We start from the raw sequence: 16,471 nt of genomic DNA, 5'->3' as shown, positions 1-16,471 counted from the left end.
GCCTACTAGGGAAGTATGGTAGACACCAGCGTGTTTACAGTGAACTGTGAAAGAAGTCTCCAGCTGTGGGAGAGGGGGAAATGTGGTTGCAGGTATATAGCACCTGAGGAGGGCAGAGTGCTCTTCCAGGGAACCCTTTCAAACCTCAGAAAGAGCACAGTGTCTTCAATGATTTGAAGGTCTACCAGGTAAGATCCATAAGTTGGAGACCTTCTTTTTGAAATGAAAGACTGAAAGAAAAGTGTTCTTTTCCAAAGCCCGGAATATAACTTCTTAGATTGTTTTTCAATCACTAGTTTTTAATTCAACTCTTATTGTTTTGGGGATTCATTTGTATTATTAGTTGCTATTGAGAAATGTTAGAAATATGTCTTCAAAGAAAATAAATAGGAGAGCTAGTATTAGCTGAATCTACAGTGGTGATCATATTGCAGTATGTAAATGTCTGTAATTGTACACCTTAAACTATCACAATGTTATATGTCAATTATAGCTCAATTTTTGAAAAAAGAAAAAATAATATATATTAAAAAAAGAGCTTGTGCAATGGTTGAAGGAAATAAGCAAAGTGAACTATATTGTAACATCTTACCTACCTCAGGGTAATCACTGCATTTAGCATTTGTTAAACTTTATAGAGAAGTTATCTAGATATTGGTGTAAAGGACACTTAATGGGTACATTATATATATATATATATATATATATATATATATATATATATATATATACACATCTTAATTACGGAGAAAATGTCCTGTGAATTTGCTAGACAGTTTTGAAGGCTTTCAAAAAAGCATTTGACAGAACGTCAGTGTAATGCAATATATATCAATAGTTGGAGTTAGGTAGTACTTTGAAGGGTTGGCAGGAACAATATGATATCATCTACCTAGAAAAGATACTATAGCATCATGAAGTTTTGGGGCTTTTTGCTGCTGAATCTCTTTCATGTGATAGAAAATTTAATTCCATATTATCAGTACAAGTGGCATTTGTTACTACCTGACATTCTTTTTTGCTGCTGCTTTTTTTTTCTTATTTGGTTACATGTTTCAGCTAGAGGGAACGTACCTTTTCACTGAAGTTATAGTTGTAGTTTCTACTTGATCTCTCCTTAAAAATTTATATAAAGCCTTAGGGTAATTCCTAGTTCTGAAGACTCAAGCTGTCAGTACATAATTTCACAGTGTTAATTAGCATTTCTCCAGTTTCTGTTGTACCTGAAGCATTAATCAAATAAATAATAAAGGTACATAAGGTTTTTTTCCTAAAAGAAGCTTTTTAGTTTTATATTAGGTTGATATTGTATGTTGTAAAATTTAGGCAAGTTGTAAGGTTAGTTGTTCCTCATTAATAAATTGTGAAGTTTATTAATGAAAGTAAATTGGCTTTTTTGACATTTCATTTGTTCTCCAGAAGATGTGTAACATGTGAACATGGATAGGTTTCTGAACTCTAAATGAAAATTTGACCTTCCAGAGGGTATTATAGGATATTTTCTCTTGTTGCCAGAAGAGAGGAATGTGTTCTCAAAAAATGTGAAAGTAACTGAAAGTTGGAATGAACATTGGCCTAGGTTAGGGGAGCCAAGGCAAACAAGGTGTGTGAAAGCAGGAACTGCAAAGAACGCTGCTGGCCTTGGCCATTGAGTAAGTCTGTTGTCCTAATATCCCTACTCTTTCCTGGCTCTGTCACCAAGCAGATACATGATCATGGGCAGATTATGTGCCTTTTTGTGCCTTGGTTTCATCAGTCCTTCACTTAGAAAAATACTTATCTTACCTATCTCTTATAGGCCTTCTGCGAGGTTTAAATGAAGTAGATAGTATATGTTGAGTGCTTCGAAAACCATATATAGCTATAAGATAGAGAGTGGCAGTAATTATTTTTCCTTTTGCTTCCTTCCAAATCGCTTGATCTTCCTCTTGATCCCAACATCAAATGGAAGGTGAGCCTTCTCATTTAGATTTCTCACTTCCCCTTCATAAGCCTCAGCCCTTTTTTATTCCTCTTATCTAGCCACGTACCTTTCACTTCTACCTTGGCTTGTTAACTGTTTCCTTTGTCCCCTTCCCTGACTACCATCTCCAGGTAGTCCCTCTGCTGGTAATGGATATTCATCTATTCATTTGCTGAACCAGCAGCTTCTCTCTGAAAATCTTTACTGTTCCCTCTGCGTCTTGTGATAATGGCTCAAGTAGGATCTTTTCAAGAACTAGTTAAAGGCATACAGAGAGATTAAGTGGTATAGATTAGGAAGCCAATCTAATTTGTAATTTTTTTAATAGCTGCTATTTTAGATATATCTATTATCTACTAAATATGGTTTATGATGACTTTGCCCTCTTATTGGCCTTGGTTTATATTTAGTTTTAACATCATTCTCTTATAAAAGTGCCTTAAATTGATTAGCTTCATGAAGTACAGGTAGTCAGGTAATATAGAAGCATGACAGAACTGGCTTTATTGCTTGAAAGTTGCAAAATTAGGGCAAGTTCTTTTATTTCTCAAAACTTCACCTTTCTCATCTATAAAAGTAGGGTTATGACCACCTCAGCAGCTTTTTGGTTAGGATTAAGTGAATTACTTACTGTTCATGAAAACACCTAAGACAGTGCTTGGCACACAGTAGGTGTTTTAAGAAGTGTTAATTTTCTTTCCCTATCACTGTGGGATTAAAATAGATGTACTATTTACTTACATATGTTGTTTGTTTTCTACATCTTTTTTTTTTTCCAGAACTATTCCATGGCAGTATATCTTGTAAAACAGTTGTCCTCAACAGTTCTTCTTCAGAGGTTACGAGCAAAGGGAATAAGGAATCCGGATCATTCTAGAGCTTTAAGTACGTATGATAAACTTATTTTATTTATGTAGCTGAACTGTTTTGGTAAAGGTTAGAGTAGTATTTTCTTAACTCAAGAAATTTTAGGGTTTGTTTTTTTACTAGAGCTTATATAGAAGATTTAAAAAACTGAAAACTTTGTTTTGTGAGCAAGAGTAAATAAGACTTAAGAAGTAGTTTTAATATCTTTGTCATAACCTGATCTTAAAATTAACTTTGTGAAGTCAGTACATGAACACAGAGGAATATTTTATCAGAACTTCATAAAAGAAGTAAATGTTTAAGGAAGTCCAGGAGATGGGAAGGAAATCTTGGCATATATTTCATGAGAATTATTTTATATTTAAAGTTTCTCCAGGAAAGATGAGCAGGGATATGTGATGACTACATCTGTGCATTAATAAAGTAAAAAGGGAGTCAGTGGGGTGGTAGATGTATTAATGAAGCAGGCAGGTTCTGTTTGTAATCGATTATATGGCCTTGAAAAGTCACACTACTCCTCTGGGTCTCATATTTCTCATCTGTAGCAAGAGGTTTGTGTTCCACATGATTTAGAACCCCTCCAAAGTCTGAGTTCATAGGTATGAATAACTAGATGGTTCATTTTGTTGTGTTGAATTTGAGGTTTGTCTGCAAATTGGCTGTTCTGGCTTCATTCTTGGAGGCTTAAGGCCAGAGGTTGGTGGCCTTGCCAAAGAGGTAAACTAAGTTCTTCCTTTATTCTGTTCTTTGGCAGAGAGAGATTCTTTGTGGATGGATTTGGGGGTGGGGCTGAGGACTTAGGGGGCAAAACTTGTACAGACAGGTGTTAGAGAGCCAGACTTTAAGGATTCTTGATGTGAGTTGATTAGTGAAACCCAGTGTCAGAGTTGTAGTTAGAAGCACTGTGGTGGAAAGAACTAAAGTGGTAAGGCCAGCTTTCCTCCCAATTCCCTTCATGGCATAGCTTTTATCTTTTTTTCTAACCTGTTTTTATGCCAGAGGAAAAGATCCCAGTACTTCTGAATATCAGAATACCCTGAGTAGTTCATTGAAGGATTTTTGTGTCTTTTAAAAATGCAAATAATCCTGAGTCAAGAAGAGCACACTTTTGGCTAATGCCTTTGTAGGCATTCTTTGGCAGGCAGTGAACTAGAATGACAACACTGGTTTGAGGTCTAGAGGCGTGGAAGCACCATTTGGCAGGGACAAGGAGATGGTGGAGGATCCTGAAAGAAAAGAAGGGACAGACATCTGCTTTGAAGGAGATTGCAAGAGAAGAACTTTTCTATTTTCACACTGTTGCTGAGTTCTATTCCTGGTCATTCTAGTGAGAATCTTCATATTTGCCACATAGTGCTAGAATCTCATCTGGTCAGAAAGCGTTATGGAATTATGTGAGCCTGTATGGAAAAGGTAATACCAAGAAATAAGGCAGAGGAAGTTGTTATATTTAGTGGTGGTGGTGGTGGTGGTGGTGATGATGATGATGATGATGATGATGATGATGATGATAAGGCAAGCTGTCTTTGCTCAAGCTGTTAATCTTCTCCACTTGTAGCTGTAGCACCATCTGGAGGGAGAGTGGGAAGGTCAGCCTAGAATTATTTTATTTTCTGGAAGGAACCACCGTTAGCCACTATTGAGCAGCAAAAGCTGCTTAATTCAAAAGCTGTTTATTTCATCTCTGATCCAATGCTGGAGGTGGAGAGTAGTTGCAGATTGGGTAGGATTCTTGTGGCACTTTATATCTTATCTTACTTACTGGCCTGGGGAACCAACAAAACATTAATTTGGATCCTACCAATAAGACATTTGTTGTCATGGACTAAAGAACAGATTGTTTGCCTTCATGCTATCTATAAAGAAATGACTTTCCCCACAAATTAACTGTATAATTAAAACTTTGTGTAAAACAACTTAACAGAAGAAAATGTTGGCAGGTGTCTCAGATATTTTTGAAGAAATCAGATTACCTACAAATATGATCATTGTAAGTTATTCTTAATCTTATCAATCAGTTCTACTGGCAAAGGTTTATTAGTCAAATCAGGTACTATTGTGTTGTGAGAATAAAGTCGATAGTATTTAGGCTTTTCACAGAGAAATCCATTCTTTGATTAATTTGATTCAGTAGATTTTTGTATTGTGGTTTCCACCTTTGTATAGAGATACCTCCTCACAACTTTTACACAAACAGTTCTTTACTAATTCTTGGTCAAGTTCCTGTCTCCTATTCCGGCTTCCCTTCAGCATTCACTTTAAACCTTGGCTGTACTTTACTCACACACTATTCCCCCTCTCGCAGCACATTGCCAATGCAAGAAAATTGAGGCTACAAGATGTGAATTTTTTTTTTTTTTTTAAAGATTTTTATTTTTTCCTTTTTCTCCCCAAAGCCCCCCGGTACATAGTTGTGTATTCTTCGTTGTGGGTTCCTCTAGTTGTGGCATGTGGGACGCTGCCTCAGCGTGGTCTGATGAGCAGTGCCATGTCCGCGCCCAGGATTCGAACCGACGAAACACTGGGCCGCCTGCAGCGGAGCGCGCGAACTTAACCACTCGGCCACGGGGCCAGCCCCAAGATGTGAATTTTTTAAACTGCCGATTTCTTCCTTAATCTTACTGCCACTGTAACTGCTTTTCAACTTATCTACATTTGTACCCATCCTTACTCATTCTTTTCAGTCTCAGGAGGAAATATCCCTTTTCCTTCTGAAAATTAATCTTTTATTCATTTATTCTTCTCACTCAGGAAATTATATTACAAGTCTACTGTGTTCCAGGCACAGGAGAATATAGCATTAAACAAGACACACACTGTCTCTGCATCCCCCAGAAGTTTTCAGTCTAATGGGAAAGACAGAATTAAATGATTACGCAAGTCGTTAATGAATTAGACTTGTGGCATGTGCCTTAAAGAAGAAGACAGGGAACTCTGGAGGTAACAAGAGGAGAACATAGTCCTCTCTGGTACTGTGATGTTTAGGAAGATTATAAGGATGAGGAAGAGTTAAGCCCCAAGATGGGAGGGAAATATGCCAAGAGACAAGGCCACTGGAGCTGGAGCAAAGAGAACAAAGGAGGAGAGTGGCCAGAGAAATAGCTACAGGATGAGTTCGTATAGATGATAGGAAATCCTTAAAGGATTTTTAAGCAGAGTGACATGATCAGATTTGGGCAATAAAAATATCACTTTGAAGACTGAATTGAAGGGAGCTAGGCTGATGCAGTGAGGCCAGCCAGTTAGGAACGTATTATACAGATAAGAGATGGTGGTTTCTTGCACTAAGGTAATGGTGATGGAAATAGGGAGAATTTGACGGTTTGAGAAGTGCTGAAGCGTAGAAATGGTAATGAATTATGTGTTGGGGGAGTGAAGAAAAAGGAGAGGTCAAGGAGAAGTTCTAGGCTTTTTTTAAGCACCAGGTTACATGGTAGCACTATTTACTGAAATGGAGAACAGCGTTGAAAAGATCAGGTTGCAGGGAAAAGCTCAGAGTGCACTCTTAGACTTTTTGGTATTTGAGATGTCTGTGAGATATCCAGGTGGAGATGCTCAGAAATAATATTATAGATCTAGTTCCCTCATTTGTCTGCTCTCTGTCTTGTGTTTTTGGTTCCTTCTTCTCTGCAGGCTCTTCCTACTTTCACTGTCAAGTCTCTTTCATGCTTTGAAAATACAAAAACAAGCTACTCTCTGGATAGAATTTTGTGTTCCCCTATTGTTCTCATCCTAGTTTCTTCAAAGAGTATTCTTCACTTGCTCTTTCTACCTCCTCACTGTAACCCATTGTGATCTTTTAACTCCACCGAAGCTGCTCTTGCAGATGTTGCAAGTGACAATCTGATTGCCACATTTCAAGCTTATCTTTTCAGTTTTTGTCTTAGATACTTTTGCTGCATTTCATACCAGCCACTTTCTCCTTGAAATTCTCTTCTCTGTTTGGTCTCAATTACTTGCCTTCAGTGGATTCTCTTAAGGGAAGCATCCTAAATGTTTGTTTTCCCTGGGGTTTCACCCTTGGTCTACATACTTCCCCTAGAGGTAATCACATCTACTCTTGTGGTTTAAACCAGCATCAACTCCCAAATACATACCTTCATCCCAGACCTTCCTCTGAATTTCAAATATAGATATGTATAGCTAACTGCCTTCACTGAAACATTCCGCTGCTTCCTCAAATTTCGGTATTTAAAACTGAACTCATCAAGTCCTATCAAACTTACACCCTACATATTTCTCAAATCTGTCTTTTCTCTCTTCCTACCATCACTGCCCTCATTTAAGCTCTCATATCCTGCTTTTATTTTAAAAACCGTCTCTTAAATAATATATTGCTCTCCTTTCTTGGCTTCTTTTCCTATTCTTTCTTCTGGTAGCATCCTAAGTGATTAATGCAGATCTCATCTTACCGTTCCTTTGCAATCCATGGCTTCTTAACACCAATGGAATAAAAACTCCAACTTCCTTAGCATGACGTATACAGCTTTCCATGATTTGGCACCTCCTTTTATTACTTTCTGTTGTCATCTGTATCCACTCTTCTTCTCATACCTTATATTACAAAAATACTGAATTCTTTTCTTTTCCTCACTGCTTCACCAGTATTGTTCTCTCTGCCTCAGAACTTCTCTGTTGCCTCCTAACTCCACTTATCCTTCATGTTTTACTTTTTCTAGGAGGCATTTCAGAACCCCCAGAGTAGATGAGTTGACTTTCATCTAGCTTGAACACACTTCCATCAGAGCACATTAGAGATGATCTCACTGAGCATCTTTATATTAGACTATGAGTTCCTTTGGGCTGGAATTTAATCTTATTTTTCTTTGAATTCCTAGTGCTTAGCACAGTGCCTGGTATGTAGTAGATCCTCAGATTTCTGTTGAAATAAACTGATGAAAAGAGAGCTAGGGTAAAAATCTGGTCCCTGTGCTTCTGTTTCCTTGCCTATAAGGCGAAATATTGGACTTAATATGTTCACTTGTCTCCAGCTTTAGAATTCTAAAAGGTCGAATATAAAATAATCTGATATTAAGGAAGGATAGAAATTACAGTTATGCGTCACTTAACAACAGGCATATGTTCTCAGAAGTGCATCGTTAGGCAGTTCCGTTGTTCTGTGGATGTCATAGAGTGTACTACACAAACCTAGGTGGTGTAGCCTAATATACACCCAGGCTACATGGCACTAATCTTATGGGACCACCGTTGTATATGCAGTCTATGGTTGACTGAAACGGTTGTTATGTGGCTCATGACCATATAGAAAAATAAAACAAAACGCTACAACAGCACTGTCTAACAGAAGAATCTGTGTTGATGGAAATATTCTACATCTGCACTGTCCCATGTGGTAGCCACTAGCAACATGTGGCTAGTGAGCACTTAGCACTTGATATGTGGCTAGTACAACTGAGGAACAGAGTTTTAAATTTAATTAAACTTAAATTTAAATATAGCCACATGCGATTAGTGGCTAACTCTCATAGCTTGTGACAATAGGGATTAAAAATAGATTAACTTTAAATGTGGCTAACTGTGACTTTATTATAGGACATATAATAAAATATTGTTACCACTGCAACTCACAATGATACAAGAAAACTTTAACTTTCCATGTGTCAGTTGATGCAGCAGGATGAATATTATGTTGTTTTTATTTTTTACTTCCTTGCCCACAAAGGATAAGTACTTTATTTTTCCTCCATACTTTCTTGTGATTAAATTTAACATAGTAATTCTGCCCCTTCTTTCTTTCTTTGTTATGTTTATTGAAGTATAGTTTATAAGCAGTAACAATTCACCTTTTCAAGTGTACGGTTTGATAGATGTATATAAATAATCTGCCATGATCAAAATATAGAACATCCTTCACCCCAGAAAGTTCCCCTGTGGCCCTTTGCAGTCCATCTCATCCCCTTACCCCTAATTCCTGTAACCATTGAGGTGATTTCTGACTCTGTAGTTTGGTCTTTTCCAGGATGTCAAATATTTGAAATCCTATAGCAGGTTGCCTTTTTGTCTAGCTTCTTTCACTTCATATAATGCTTTTGAGGTTCATCGATGTAGTTTGTTCCTCTTTGTTATTGAGTAGTTTTCCATTTTATGTGTACTATAATTTATTTATCCATTTATCAGTTGATGGACATTTAGACTGTTTCTAGTTTTGTGCTATCATGAATAAAGCTGCTAAAACATTTACATTTTGCATGTGAATATCCCAGTTTTGTGGGCACGTGTTTTCATTTCTCTTGGGTAGATATTTAGGACTGGGATCACTGGGTCACATGCTAAGTGTATGGAAAACAGATTGGCAGTGTCTTGTAGAGTACATATATCATTTTTGCATTCCCACCAACAATGTATGAGATTTTGAGTTGTTCCTCTTCCTTACTGGCACTTGGTATTGTCAAGCTGCTTTGATTTTAGCTATTTTTGGTCAATATGTGGTGGTATCTCATTGTGGTTTTAATTTGCATTCCTAATAACAAACGATGTTAAGCACCTTTTCATGCGTTTATTTGCCATCCTTATAGCGTCTCTGATGACGTCTGTTCAAATATCTTGCCCATTTCTCTTTATAGTTTGTGCTTTTTGTATGAAATCCTTGCCTAACCCAAGATTACAAACTTTTTTTTTCTGGAAGTTTTATTGTTTGAGCTGTTAGTTTTAGGTCTTAAGTTCACTTTAAGTAAATTTTTGTGTATGATGCACAGTAAGGTTAGAGGTTTATTTTCTCCCCATATAGATACCCAGTTGTTCCACAGCATTTGTTGAAAAGACTATCTTTTTCTCCATTTGATTACCTTGGCACTTTTGCAAAAACCAGTTGACAACAGATGTATGAATCTATTTCTGGACTCTGTTATTTTCCATTGACATATATGTCTATTCTTATGCCAGCACTACAGTCTTGATTACTGAAGCTTGATAGTAAGTCTTGAAATCAGGTAGAGTCTTCCAACTTTGATTTTTTGTTTGTTTGTTTATTTTCCTGGAATTGTTTTGACTGAGTCAAATAGTTCTAAGTCTGGTGTATAAAAAAATACATAGTGACCAAATCGAGTTTATTCCAGGAATATTAGGTTGATACAACTTTTGAAATCAATCAGTATAATTTACCTTCTCAACAAACTAAAAAAAGAAAAAATCATGTCATCATCTCCATAGATGCAGAAGAAGCATTTGGTCAAATTCAGCATTCATTGATGATAAAGCTCTCAGCAAAATAGAAAGAGAAGGAAACTACCTCAGTGTAATAAAGTGTATTTATAAAAAGCTGTTAGCTAATATCATAGTTAATGATGAAAAATTGAATGCTTCACCCACAAGACTGGGAACAAGGCAAGAATATCTGCTCTTAATAACTCTATTCAGCATTGCCCTTGAGACCCTAGCCAGCACAATAAGGCAAGAAAAAAGAGGCATACAGATTAGAAATGAATAAATAATTGTTGTCTTTATTTGAAGATGACCTCATTGTCTGTAGAAAAAAATCCCAAAGAATCTATAAAACTTTACTCGAGCTAATATGTGAATTTAGCAAGGTTGTAGAATTACACCATCAATTTATAAAAATCAATTGTGTTTCCATTAGCAGTGAACAACTGGAAATTGAAATTTGAAAAACAAGAATTTAGTGTAGCATCCAAAAATGTGAAATACTTAGGGATACATTGCACAAAATATGTTCAAGATTTGTATGATGAAAACTGCAAAACATTGCTGAGAGAAGTTAAAATAAGACTTGAATAATGGAGAGATAAACCATGTTAATGGATCAGAACACTCAATACTGTTATTGGAGAGATGTCAATTCCTCAGTTCTCTCCAAATTGATCTATAGATTAAATTTAATCCAATCAAGATCCTGGTAGGTTCTTTAAAAGTATCTTTACATGAAAGGATTAAGATTGAGTCTATAATGGCAAAGATGAAAGGCAAAGCCTTTTTTAAAAATAGGAATTGACAAACTGATTCTAAAATAATTTCAGGAAATTCTCCCACCTCCGAAAGTAAAAATACAAATCATATTTTAAGTAGCAATAGCTAATGTTTATTGAGTATAATGTTAAGTTATTTTAAAGCATTTGAGATATGTTAACTAATTTAATCCTTAAAACAGTGCTATGAAGTATTGTTATTCCCATTTACAAGATGATGAAACTGAGGCAAAGAGAGGTTAAATGACTTGTCTGAGGCCGAATTCTAACCTAATTTAACCACTAACTCAGGTTGCCTCTCCTGTTTCAATATCTTTTGAACTTACTAAACACTGATCTTTGTTCTGCATAAGGTTGATATTATGATTTATAGTATTGCTTCATTTAAGTGGAAGTTTAAATAGACCAAACCCAAAGTCAGTTACTGTTCCGTTGTTGTGTGTATGGTGGGTGCTGGAGGGCTGGTTGGTGAAGTCGTGCAGAATGGTTTGTAATCACATTAGAATTCCATTTACGTATTTGCATGGCAATTATTTGTTACCTTTAAAAAAATACTGTTGGTTAAGTGTTTCTTTATAAGAAAGGATTGACTAGGATTGGATCTATAATAGCCAAAGGCATACTTTTCATAATTTGCATATGATAGTAAGTAGCATAAGTGATGTGATAACTGTATTTTCCAAACTAAAACCTAGGGGTTTTATGCCTTTTCAGGTGTGAGAGGCAGCCTATGAGTTATATAGATTTCTAAAACTTGGAATTCCCCAGCCATGAAATGACTTTTTAGTCTGGCATTAGAATCACATCTGGAGCTTTTAAAAAACAACCCATTGGTGTCCCTCTTCTCCATTCTGATTCAGGGGCAGTTATAAGTTAAAAAGCTCTATAGGTAGTTCTGCTATGCATCTTAGTTGAGATCCACTAATTTATAGAGACAGTTGGATAGAATGTCTAAGATTTGGGCCATCTCAAAAAATTCAGACTGTATGATCACCATGTTTAATAAAGGCAGTATTCTTAATTCTTATAAATGGTTGTTAGCATAACAGATGTCTACTCTGAAATCATTCTTCCTTATCTGAGTACTTTTCCCCTCATTTTCTTTACTATATGTTAACATACTTAGTTGTGCCACAGCTCTGAAATTCAGTGATTGACTATGTACACAATCACTCCACTTGGCCTGCTTGTGGAACAATTTCTAAAATTATTGGAATATTACATTTAGGCATTTCCAGTCTTACTTCTGTGTTGAAGTTTAATTGAAGTTCTAAATTGAAGTTTTCAAAAGTGACAGATACTCAGGATTCCAGATAGGTATAAAGGTCCTTGATTTATTAGACTGACAGAGAGTAACAGAATAGTCATTAAAAGTAAAATTCCGAGTATCTCCTCTCTTAAGAACCATAGGAAGTTTGAACTGAAAAGACTTAGTGGCTATCTAGTGTGGGTTCCTATTTTGCTAGAAGTAAAGTTAAACTCAGAGAGGAGGATTTACTTGCCAAAGGTAGCATAATTAGTTTATGGATAAATAAATGTAAAACTCAAATAATTATATGTAAAAAAGCAGTTGAACTTTTTTCTTTTCATAATTTGAAATTAGAATTAATGTATCTTACAATGAGTGTTTTGTTTATTATCTGAGCTTAGGAAAAAATTGTGTGTTAGTTTTGTAGTTGCTATTTAATTTCTTTTAAAATAATATTAGCCATATTTTAAAAGAAAGAAAATCTTTATCCAGTATCTTAGAGTTATTAAAAAAAAGTCTGCCATCAGTTGAATATGTCAACTTGCTATAGAAATTTCCTGTATGTTACTGCAGTATAGTTTCTGTTCCTTGGGTGAGAAATAGGAAACTTACAGGAAATGTAGTCAGTCAGTTGTTTTCCTTCCTTCCTTATTGTAGAAATTATAAACCATATAATTGTTTTTATCTTCCACTTGATTGGAAAATAATTGAGCAGATTATTTTTTTTAATTTTTTTTATTATTAAGGTTATAAAGAGCAGATTATTTTTTAGCTCCTTTTTTTTAACGTTTCTCAGTTTAAGTTCCTTATTCTTTTTCTTATGTTGCATCAGTGATGTATCTTTAATAAACTTGTTCTGTTTGTTTGTTTTCTCTTCAATGAATGTCAGTTAAAGAGAAATTGACTGCGGATCCAGACAGTGAAATAGCTACAACCAGCCTAAGAGTTTCTCTACTATGTCCAGTAAGTCTTAACTAATAACTTGCTTTCCAGAAGATTGAACATACATTTTGTCCTTTTATTAAGTATTTCCAGTATTTGAGAAGTTCTGTTTACTTTTGAAATATGCCTATCTTTTCGAAAAGTAGAAAAGCATTATTTAATCATAGAATTTGGAATCTAAACGAATTTGTAAGTCTATAAAAATTTTCTATTCTTAGAAAGGTATATTTAAGTATTGCTTATGTGATTAAGGACTATCAGATTCAAGTGTAAAATCTCCAAATACGAAATGTTCATTAACTCCATGTATTTATAAAAATTACTTTTTTTTTTTTTTTTTGCTGAGAAAGGTTGGCCCTGAGCTAACATCTGTTGCCAATCTTCCTCTTTTTTTGCTAGTAGAAGATTGTCCCTCAGCTAACATCTGTGCCAGTCTTCCTCTATTTTATAAGTGGGTTACTGCCACAGCATGGCTGATGAGTAGTGTAGGTCTGTGCCCAGGATCCAAACCTGTGAACCCAGGCCACTGAAGTAAAGCGTGCCAAACTTAACCACTAGGCCACAAGGTTGGCCCCTATAAAAATGTCCTTTTTTAAAGTAGCATCCTTCTGAATAAAAATCTGACCATGATTACCTGCACATTCAGTTTAACCATTTTGCCAATGACGAATACGTTATAAGAATCCACCAATTGAAAACTATGGTATTTAACCTGAATAATTGAATTGGTTCGGCATATAAAAATAACCTACAGGCTGGCCACGTGGCTGAGTGGTTAAGTTCACATGCTCCGCTTTGCTGGCCCAGGATTTTCCCCTTTCAGATCCTAGGCATGGGTATGGTACTGCTCATCAAGCCATGCTAAGGCGGCATCCCACATGCCACAGCTAGAAGGACCCACAACTAAAAATACACAACTATGTACCAGGGGGCTTTGAGGAGAAAAACGACAAGTAAAATCTTTAAAAAAAAAAAATTAAAAAATAACCTAGAAATATTTTTAAACCAGAAAATGAGGTCAAAAGCAATCATTTGCCATTTATCAAAATAAATACAAGGCCTAAGACATCCCAAGTGATTAAACTTGTAGTGAGAAAGTTTCCAAAAAATGTACTGTTCAGGTTTATTTCTTAAGTAGTTTGATGTTAGGTCCCCTAGTAGTAGTAGTAGTGGTAGCAGTAGTAGTAATTGAATGTGGCTTTCATACAAAAATATGTGAAAAACTAAGAGTAAATTACTTTGACGTTTTGATTACCTTTTGTTCTATAATTAATCAAGTTAATCATATCTAAATTGGAGAGAGTATATGAAGAATAAGAGGACACAGCTGTTTTCCGATTTGCCTGTATTGTTCAGGCAGGCCTGATATTGAAAGCTTTTAATATTGATATCCTACGAATCTAAGTTGGAGACGAAGTTCTGTTCTTAAAGAAACAAAGGATTTAAACAGAAATTAAATGTTATTTGTCCAACATCTTAGTATTTTGTACTTTATAAAACCTCAAACACAATATGAAAGTCTGTAGCTCATGAATTAGTTTATAATGCTGTACTTTATGTAGCTCTTTTAAAAAAACTTTTTTTGTTTTGTAATTGCTATGGGACCTCCTGTTACTTATTAGACTTTTGTAAATTGCTGAAAAAATACAATGAATTTAATAAAAACCACCAAATTCCGTCATTTTGTATATATCTATCTTTTTATTCCTTACTATAGCCAGTCTTTTTCTTAGGGAAAATATTTTGACTCCAGGCTCTTTACATTATTATTAAAAATTCTTTCCCAAATATATGATGCAATCATTTACGGAACTGAAGGGAGAAATAGATAGCAACACAATAACAATAGGAGAGTTAGATACCCCACTTTCACTTATGGATAGAACAACCAGACAGAAGAAAGCAGAGGACTTAAACAACACTATAGACCATTTGGGCCTGATAGACATATACAGAATAGGGAACAACAGCAGATGACACATTCTTCTCAAGTAGACACACAACATTCTCCAAGATAGACTACACGTTAGGCCACAAAACAAGTCTTAACAACTTTAAGATGAAAATCATACCAAGTATCTTCTCTGATCGCAGTGGGATGAAGCTGGAAATCAATATTAGGAGCAAAACAGGAAAATCCACAAATATGTGGAAATTAAACAACACGCTCTTAAAACAATCGATGGGTCAAAGAAGAAATCACAAGGGAATTTAGAAAATATCTGGAGATAAATGAAAACACAATATACCAAAACTTAGGGCATGCAGCAAAAGCAGTAGGAAGAGGGAAGTTTATAGTAGTAAATGCTTACATTAAAAAAGAAAGATCTCAAATCAATAACCTTACTCCTCAAAAAACTGGAGAAAGAAAAACAAAATACAAAGTCAGCAGAAGGAAAGAAATAATAAAGATTATAGCAGAGATAAATGGAAGAGAGAATAGAAAAAAAAACATCAGTGAGACCAAGAGTTGGTTTTTTTGAAAAGATCAAAATTGACAACTTCTTAGCTAGACTAAGAAAAAAAGAAGGAAGATTCAAATAGCTAAAATTAGAACTGAAAAGGGAGACATTACAACTGATGCCACAGAAATAAAAAGGATTATAGGAGACTACTGTGAAAAATTATATGCCAACAAATTGGATAACCTAGAAGAAATGGATAAATTCCTAGAAATACACAACTTACCAAGACTGAACATGAAGAAATGAGAAATCTGAACAAACCTATAACTAGTGAGGAGGTTGAAGCTGCAATCGAAAAGCCCAGGGCCTCATGGCTTCATTGGAGAATCCTACTAAACATTTAAAGAAGAGTTAATACCAATCCTTTTCAAACCCTTCCAGTGAATTGAAGAAGGAATACTCGCAAACTCATTCTATGAGGCCAGCATTACCCTGATCCAAAAACCAGCCAAAGACACAAGAAAAAAGAAAAAAAATTGCATACCAATATCTCTGATGAATATTGATATCAGAACTTTAAACAAAATACTAGTAAACTGAATTCACCAGCACATTAAAGGATCATACAGCATGACCAAGTGGAATTTATAGCTGGAGTGTAAGGATGTTTCAGCATATGATAATCAATATGATATACCACATTAACAAAATGAAGGACAAAAACCACATGATTGTCTCAATGCAGAAAAAGCATTTGAGGTTGGCCCCGTGGCCGAGTGGTTAAGTTTGCGCACTCCGCCTCAGGTGGCCCAGTGTTTCCTTGGTTCGAATCCTGGGTGTGGACATGGCACTGCTCATCAAACCACGCTGAGGAAGCGTCCCACATGCCACAACTAGAAGGACCCACAACGAAGAATATACAACTATGTACCGGGGGGCTTTGGGGAGAAAAAGGAAAAAATAAAATCTTTAAAAAAAAAAAAGAAAAAGCATTTGACAAAATTCAGCACCCTTTTATGATAAAAACTAGGATTAGAAGGAAGCTTCTCATCATAATAAAAGCCATATATGAAAAGACAGCAGCGAATATCGTACTCAATGT

General features: G+C 35.5%; 1 protein-coding gene across 2 annotated transcripts in view; it reads left to right on the top strand.

The window, feature by feature from the left end:
• The window catches only part of LOC124233080 (E3 SUMO-protein ligase PIAS1), a 112,850-nt gene that overhangs the window by 79,741 nt on the left and 16,638 nt on the right, over positions 1–16,471 (top strand). For both annotated transcript variants that reach the window (XM_046650178.1, XM_046650179.1), the window contains exons 7-8: positions 2,743–2,848; positions 12,912–12,985. In XM_046650178.1, the coding sequence (XP_046506134.1) occupies positions 2,743–2,848; positions 12,912–12,985 (180 nt within the window). The remainder of the gene's footprint in view (positions 1–2,742; positions 2,849–12,911; positions 12,986–16,471) is intronic.

The sequence above is a fragment of the Equus quagga genome, unplaced genomic scaffold (genome assembly GCF_021613505.1).
Source record: "Equus quagga isolate Etosha38 unplaced genomic scaffold, UCLA_HA_Equagga_1.0 153_RagTag, whole genome shotgun sequence".
Classification (NCBI taxonomy): domain Eukaryota; kingdom Metazoa; phylum Chordata; class Mammalia; order Perissodactyla; family Equidae; genus Equus; species Equus quagga.
The sequence above is the reverse complement of the archived record's forward strand: the minus strand, read 5'-3'. Positions and strand labels throughout refer to the sequence as shown.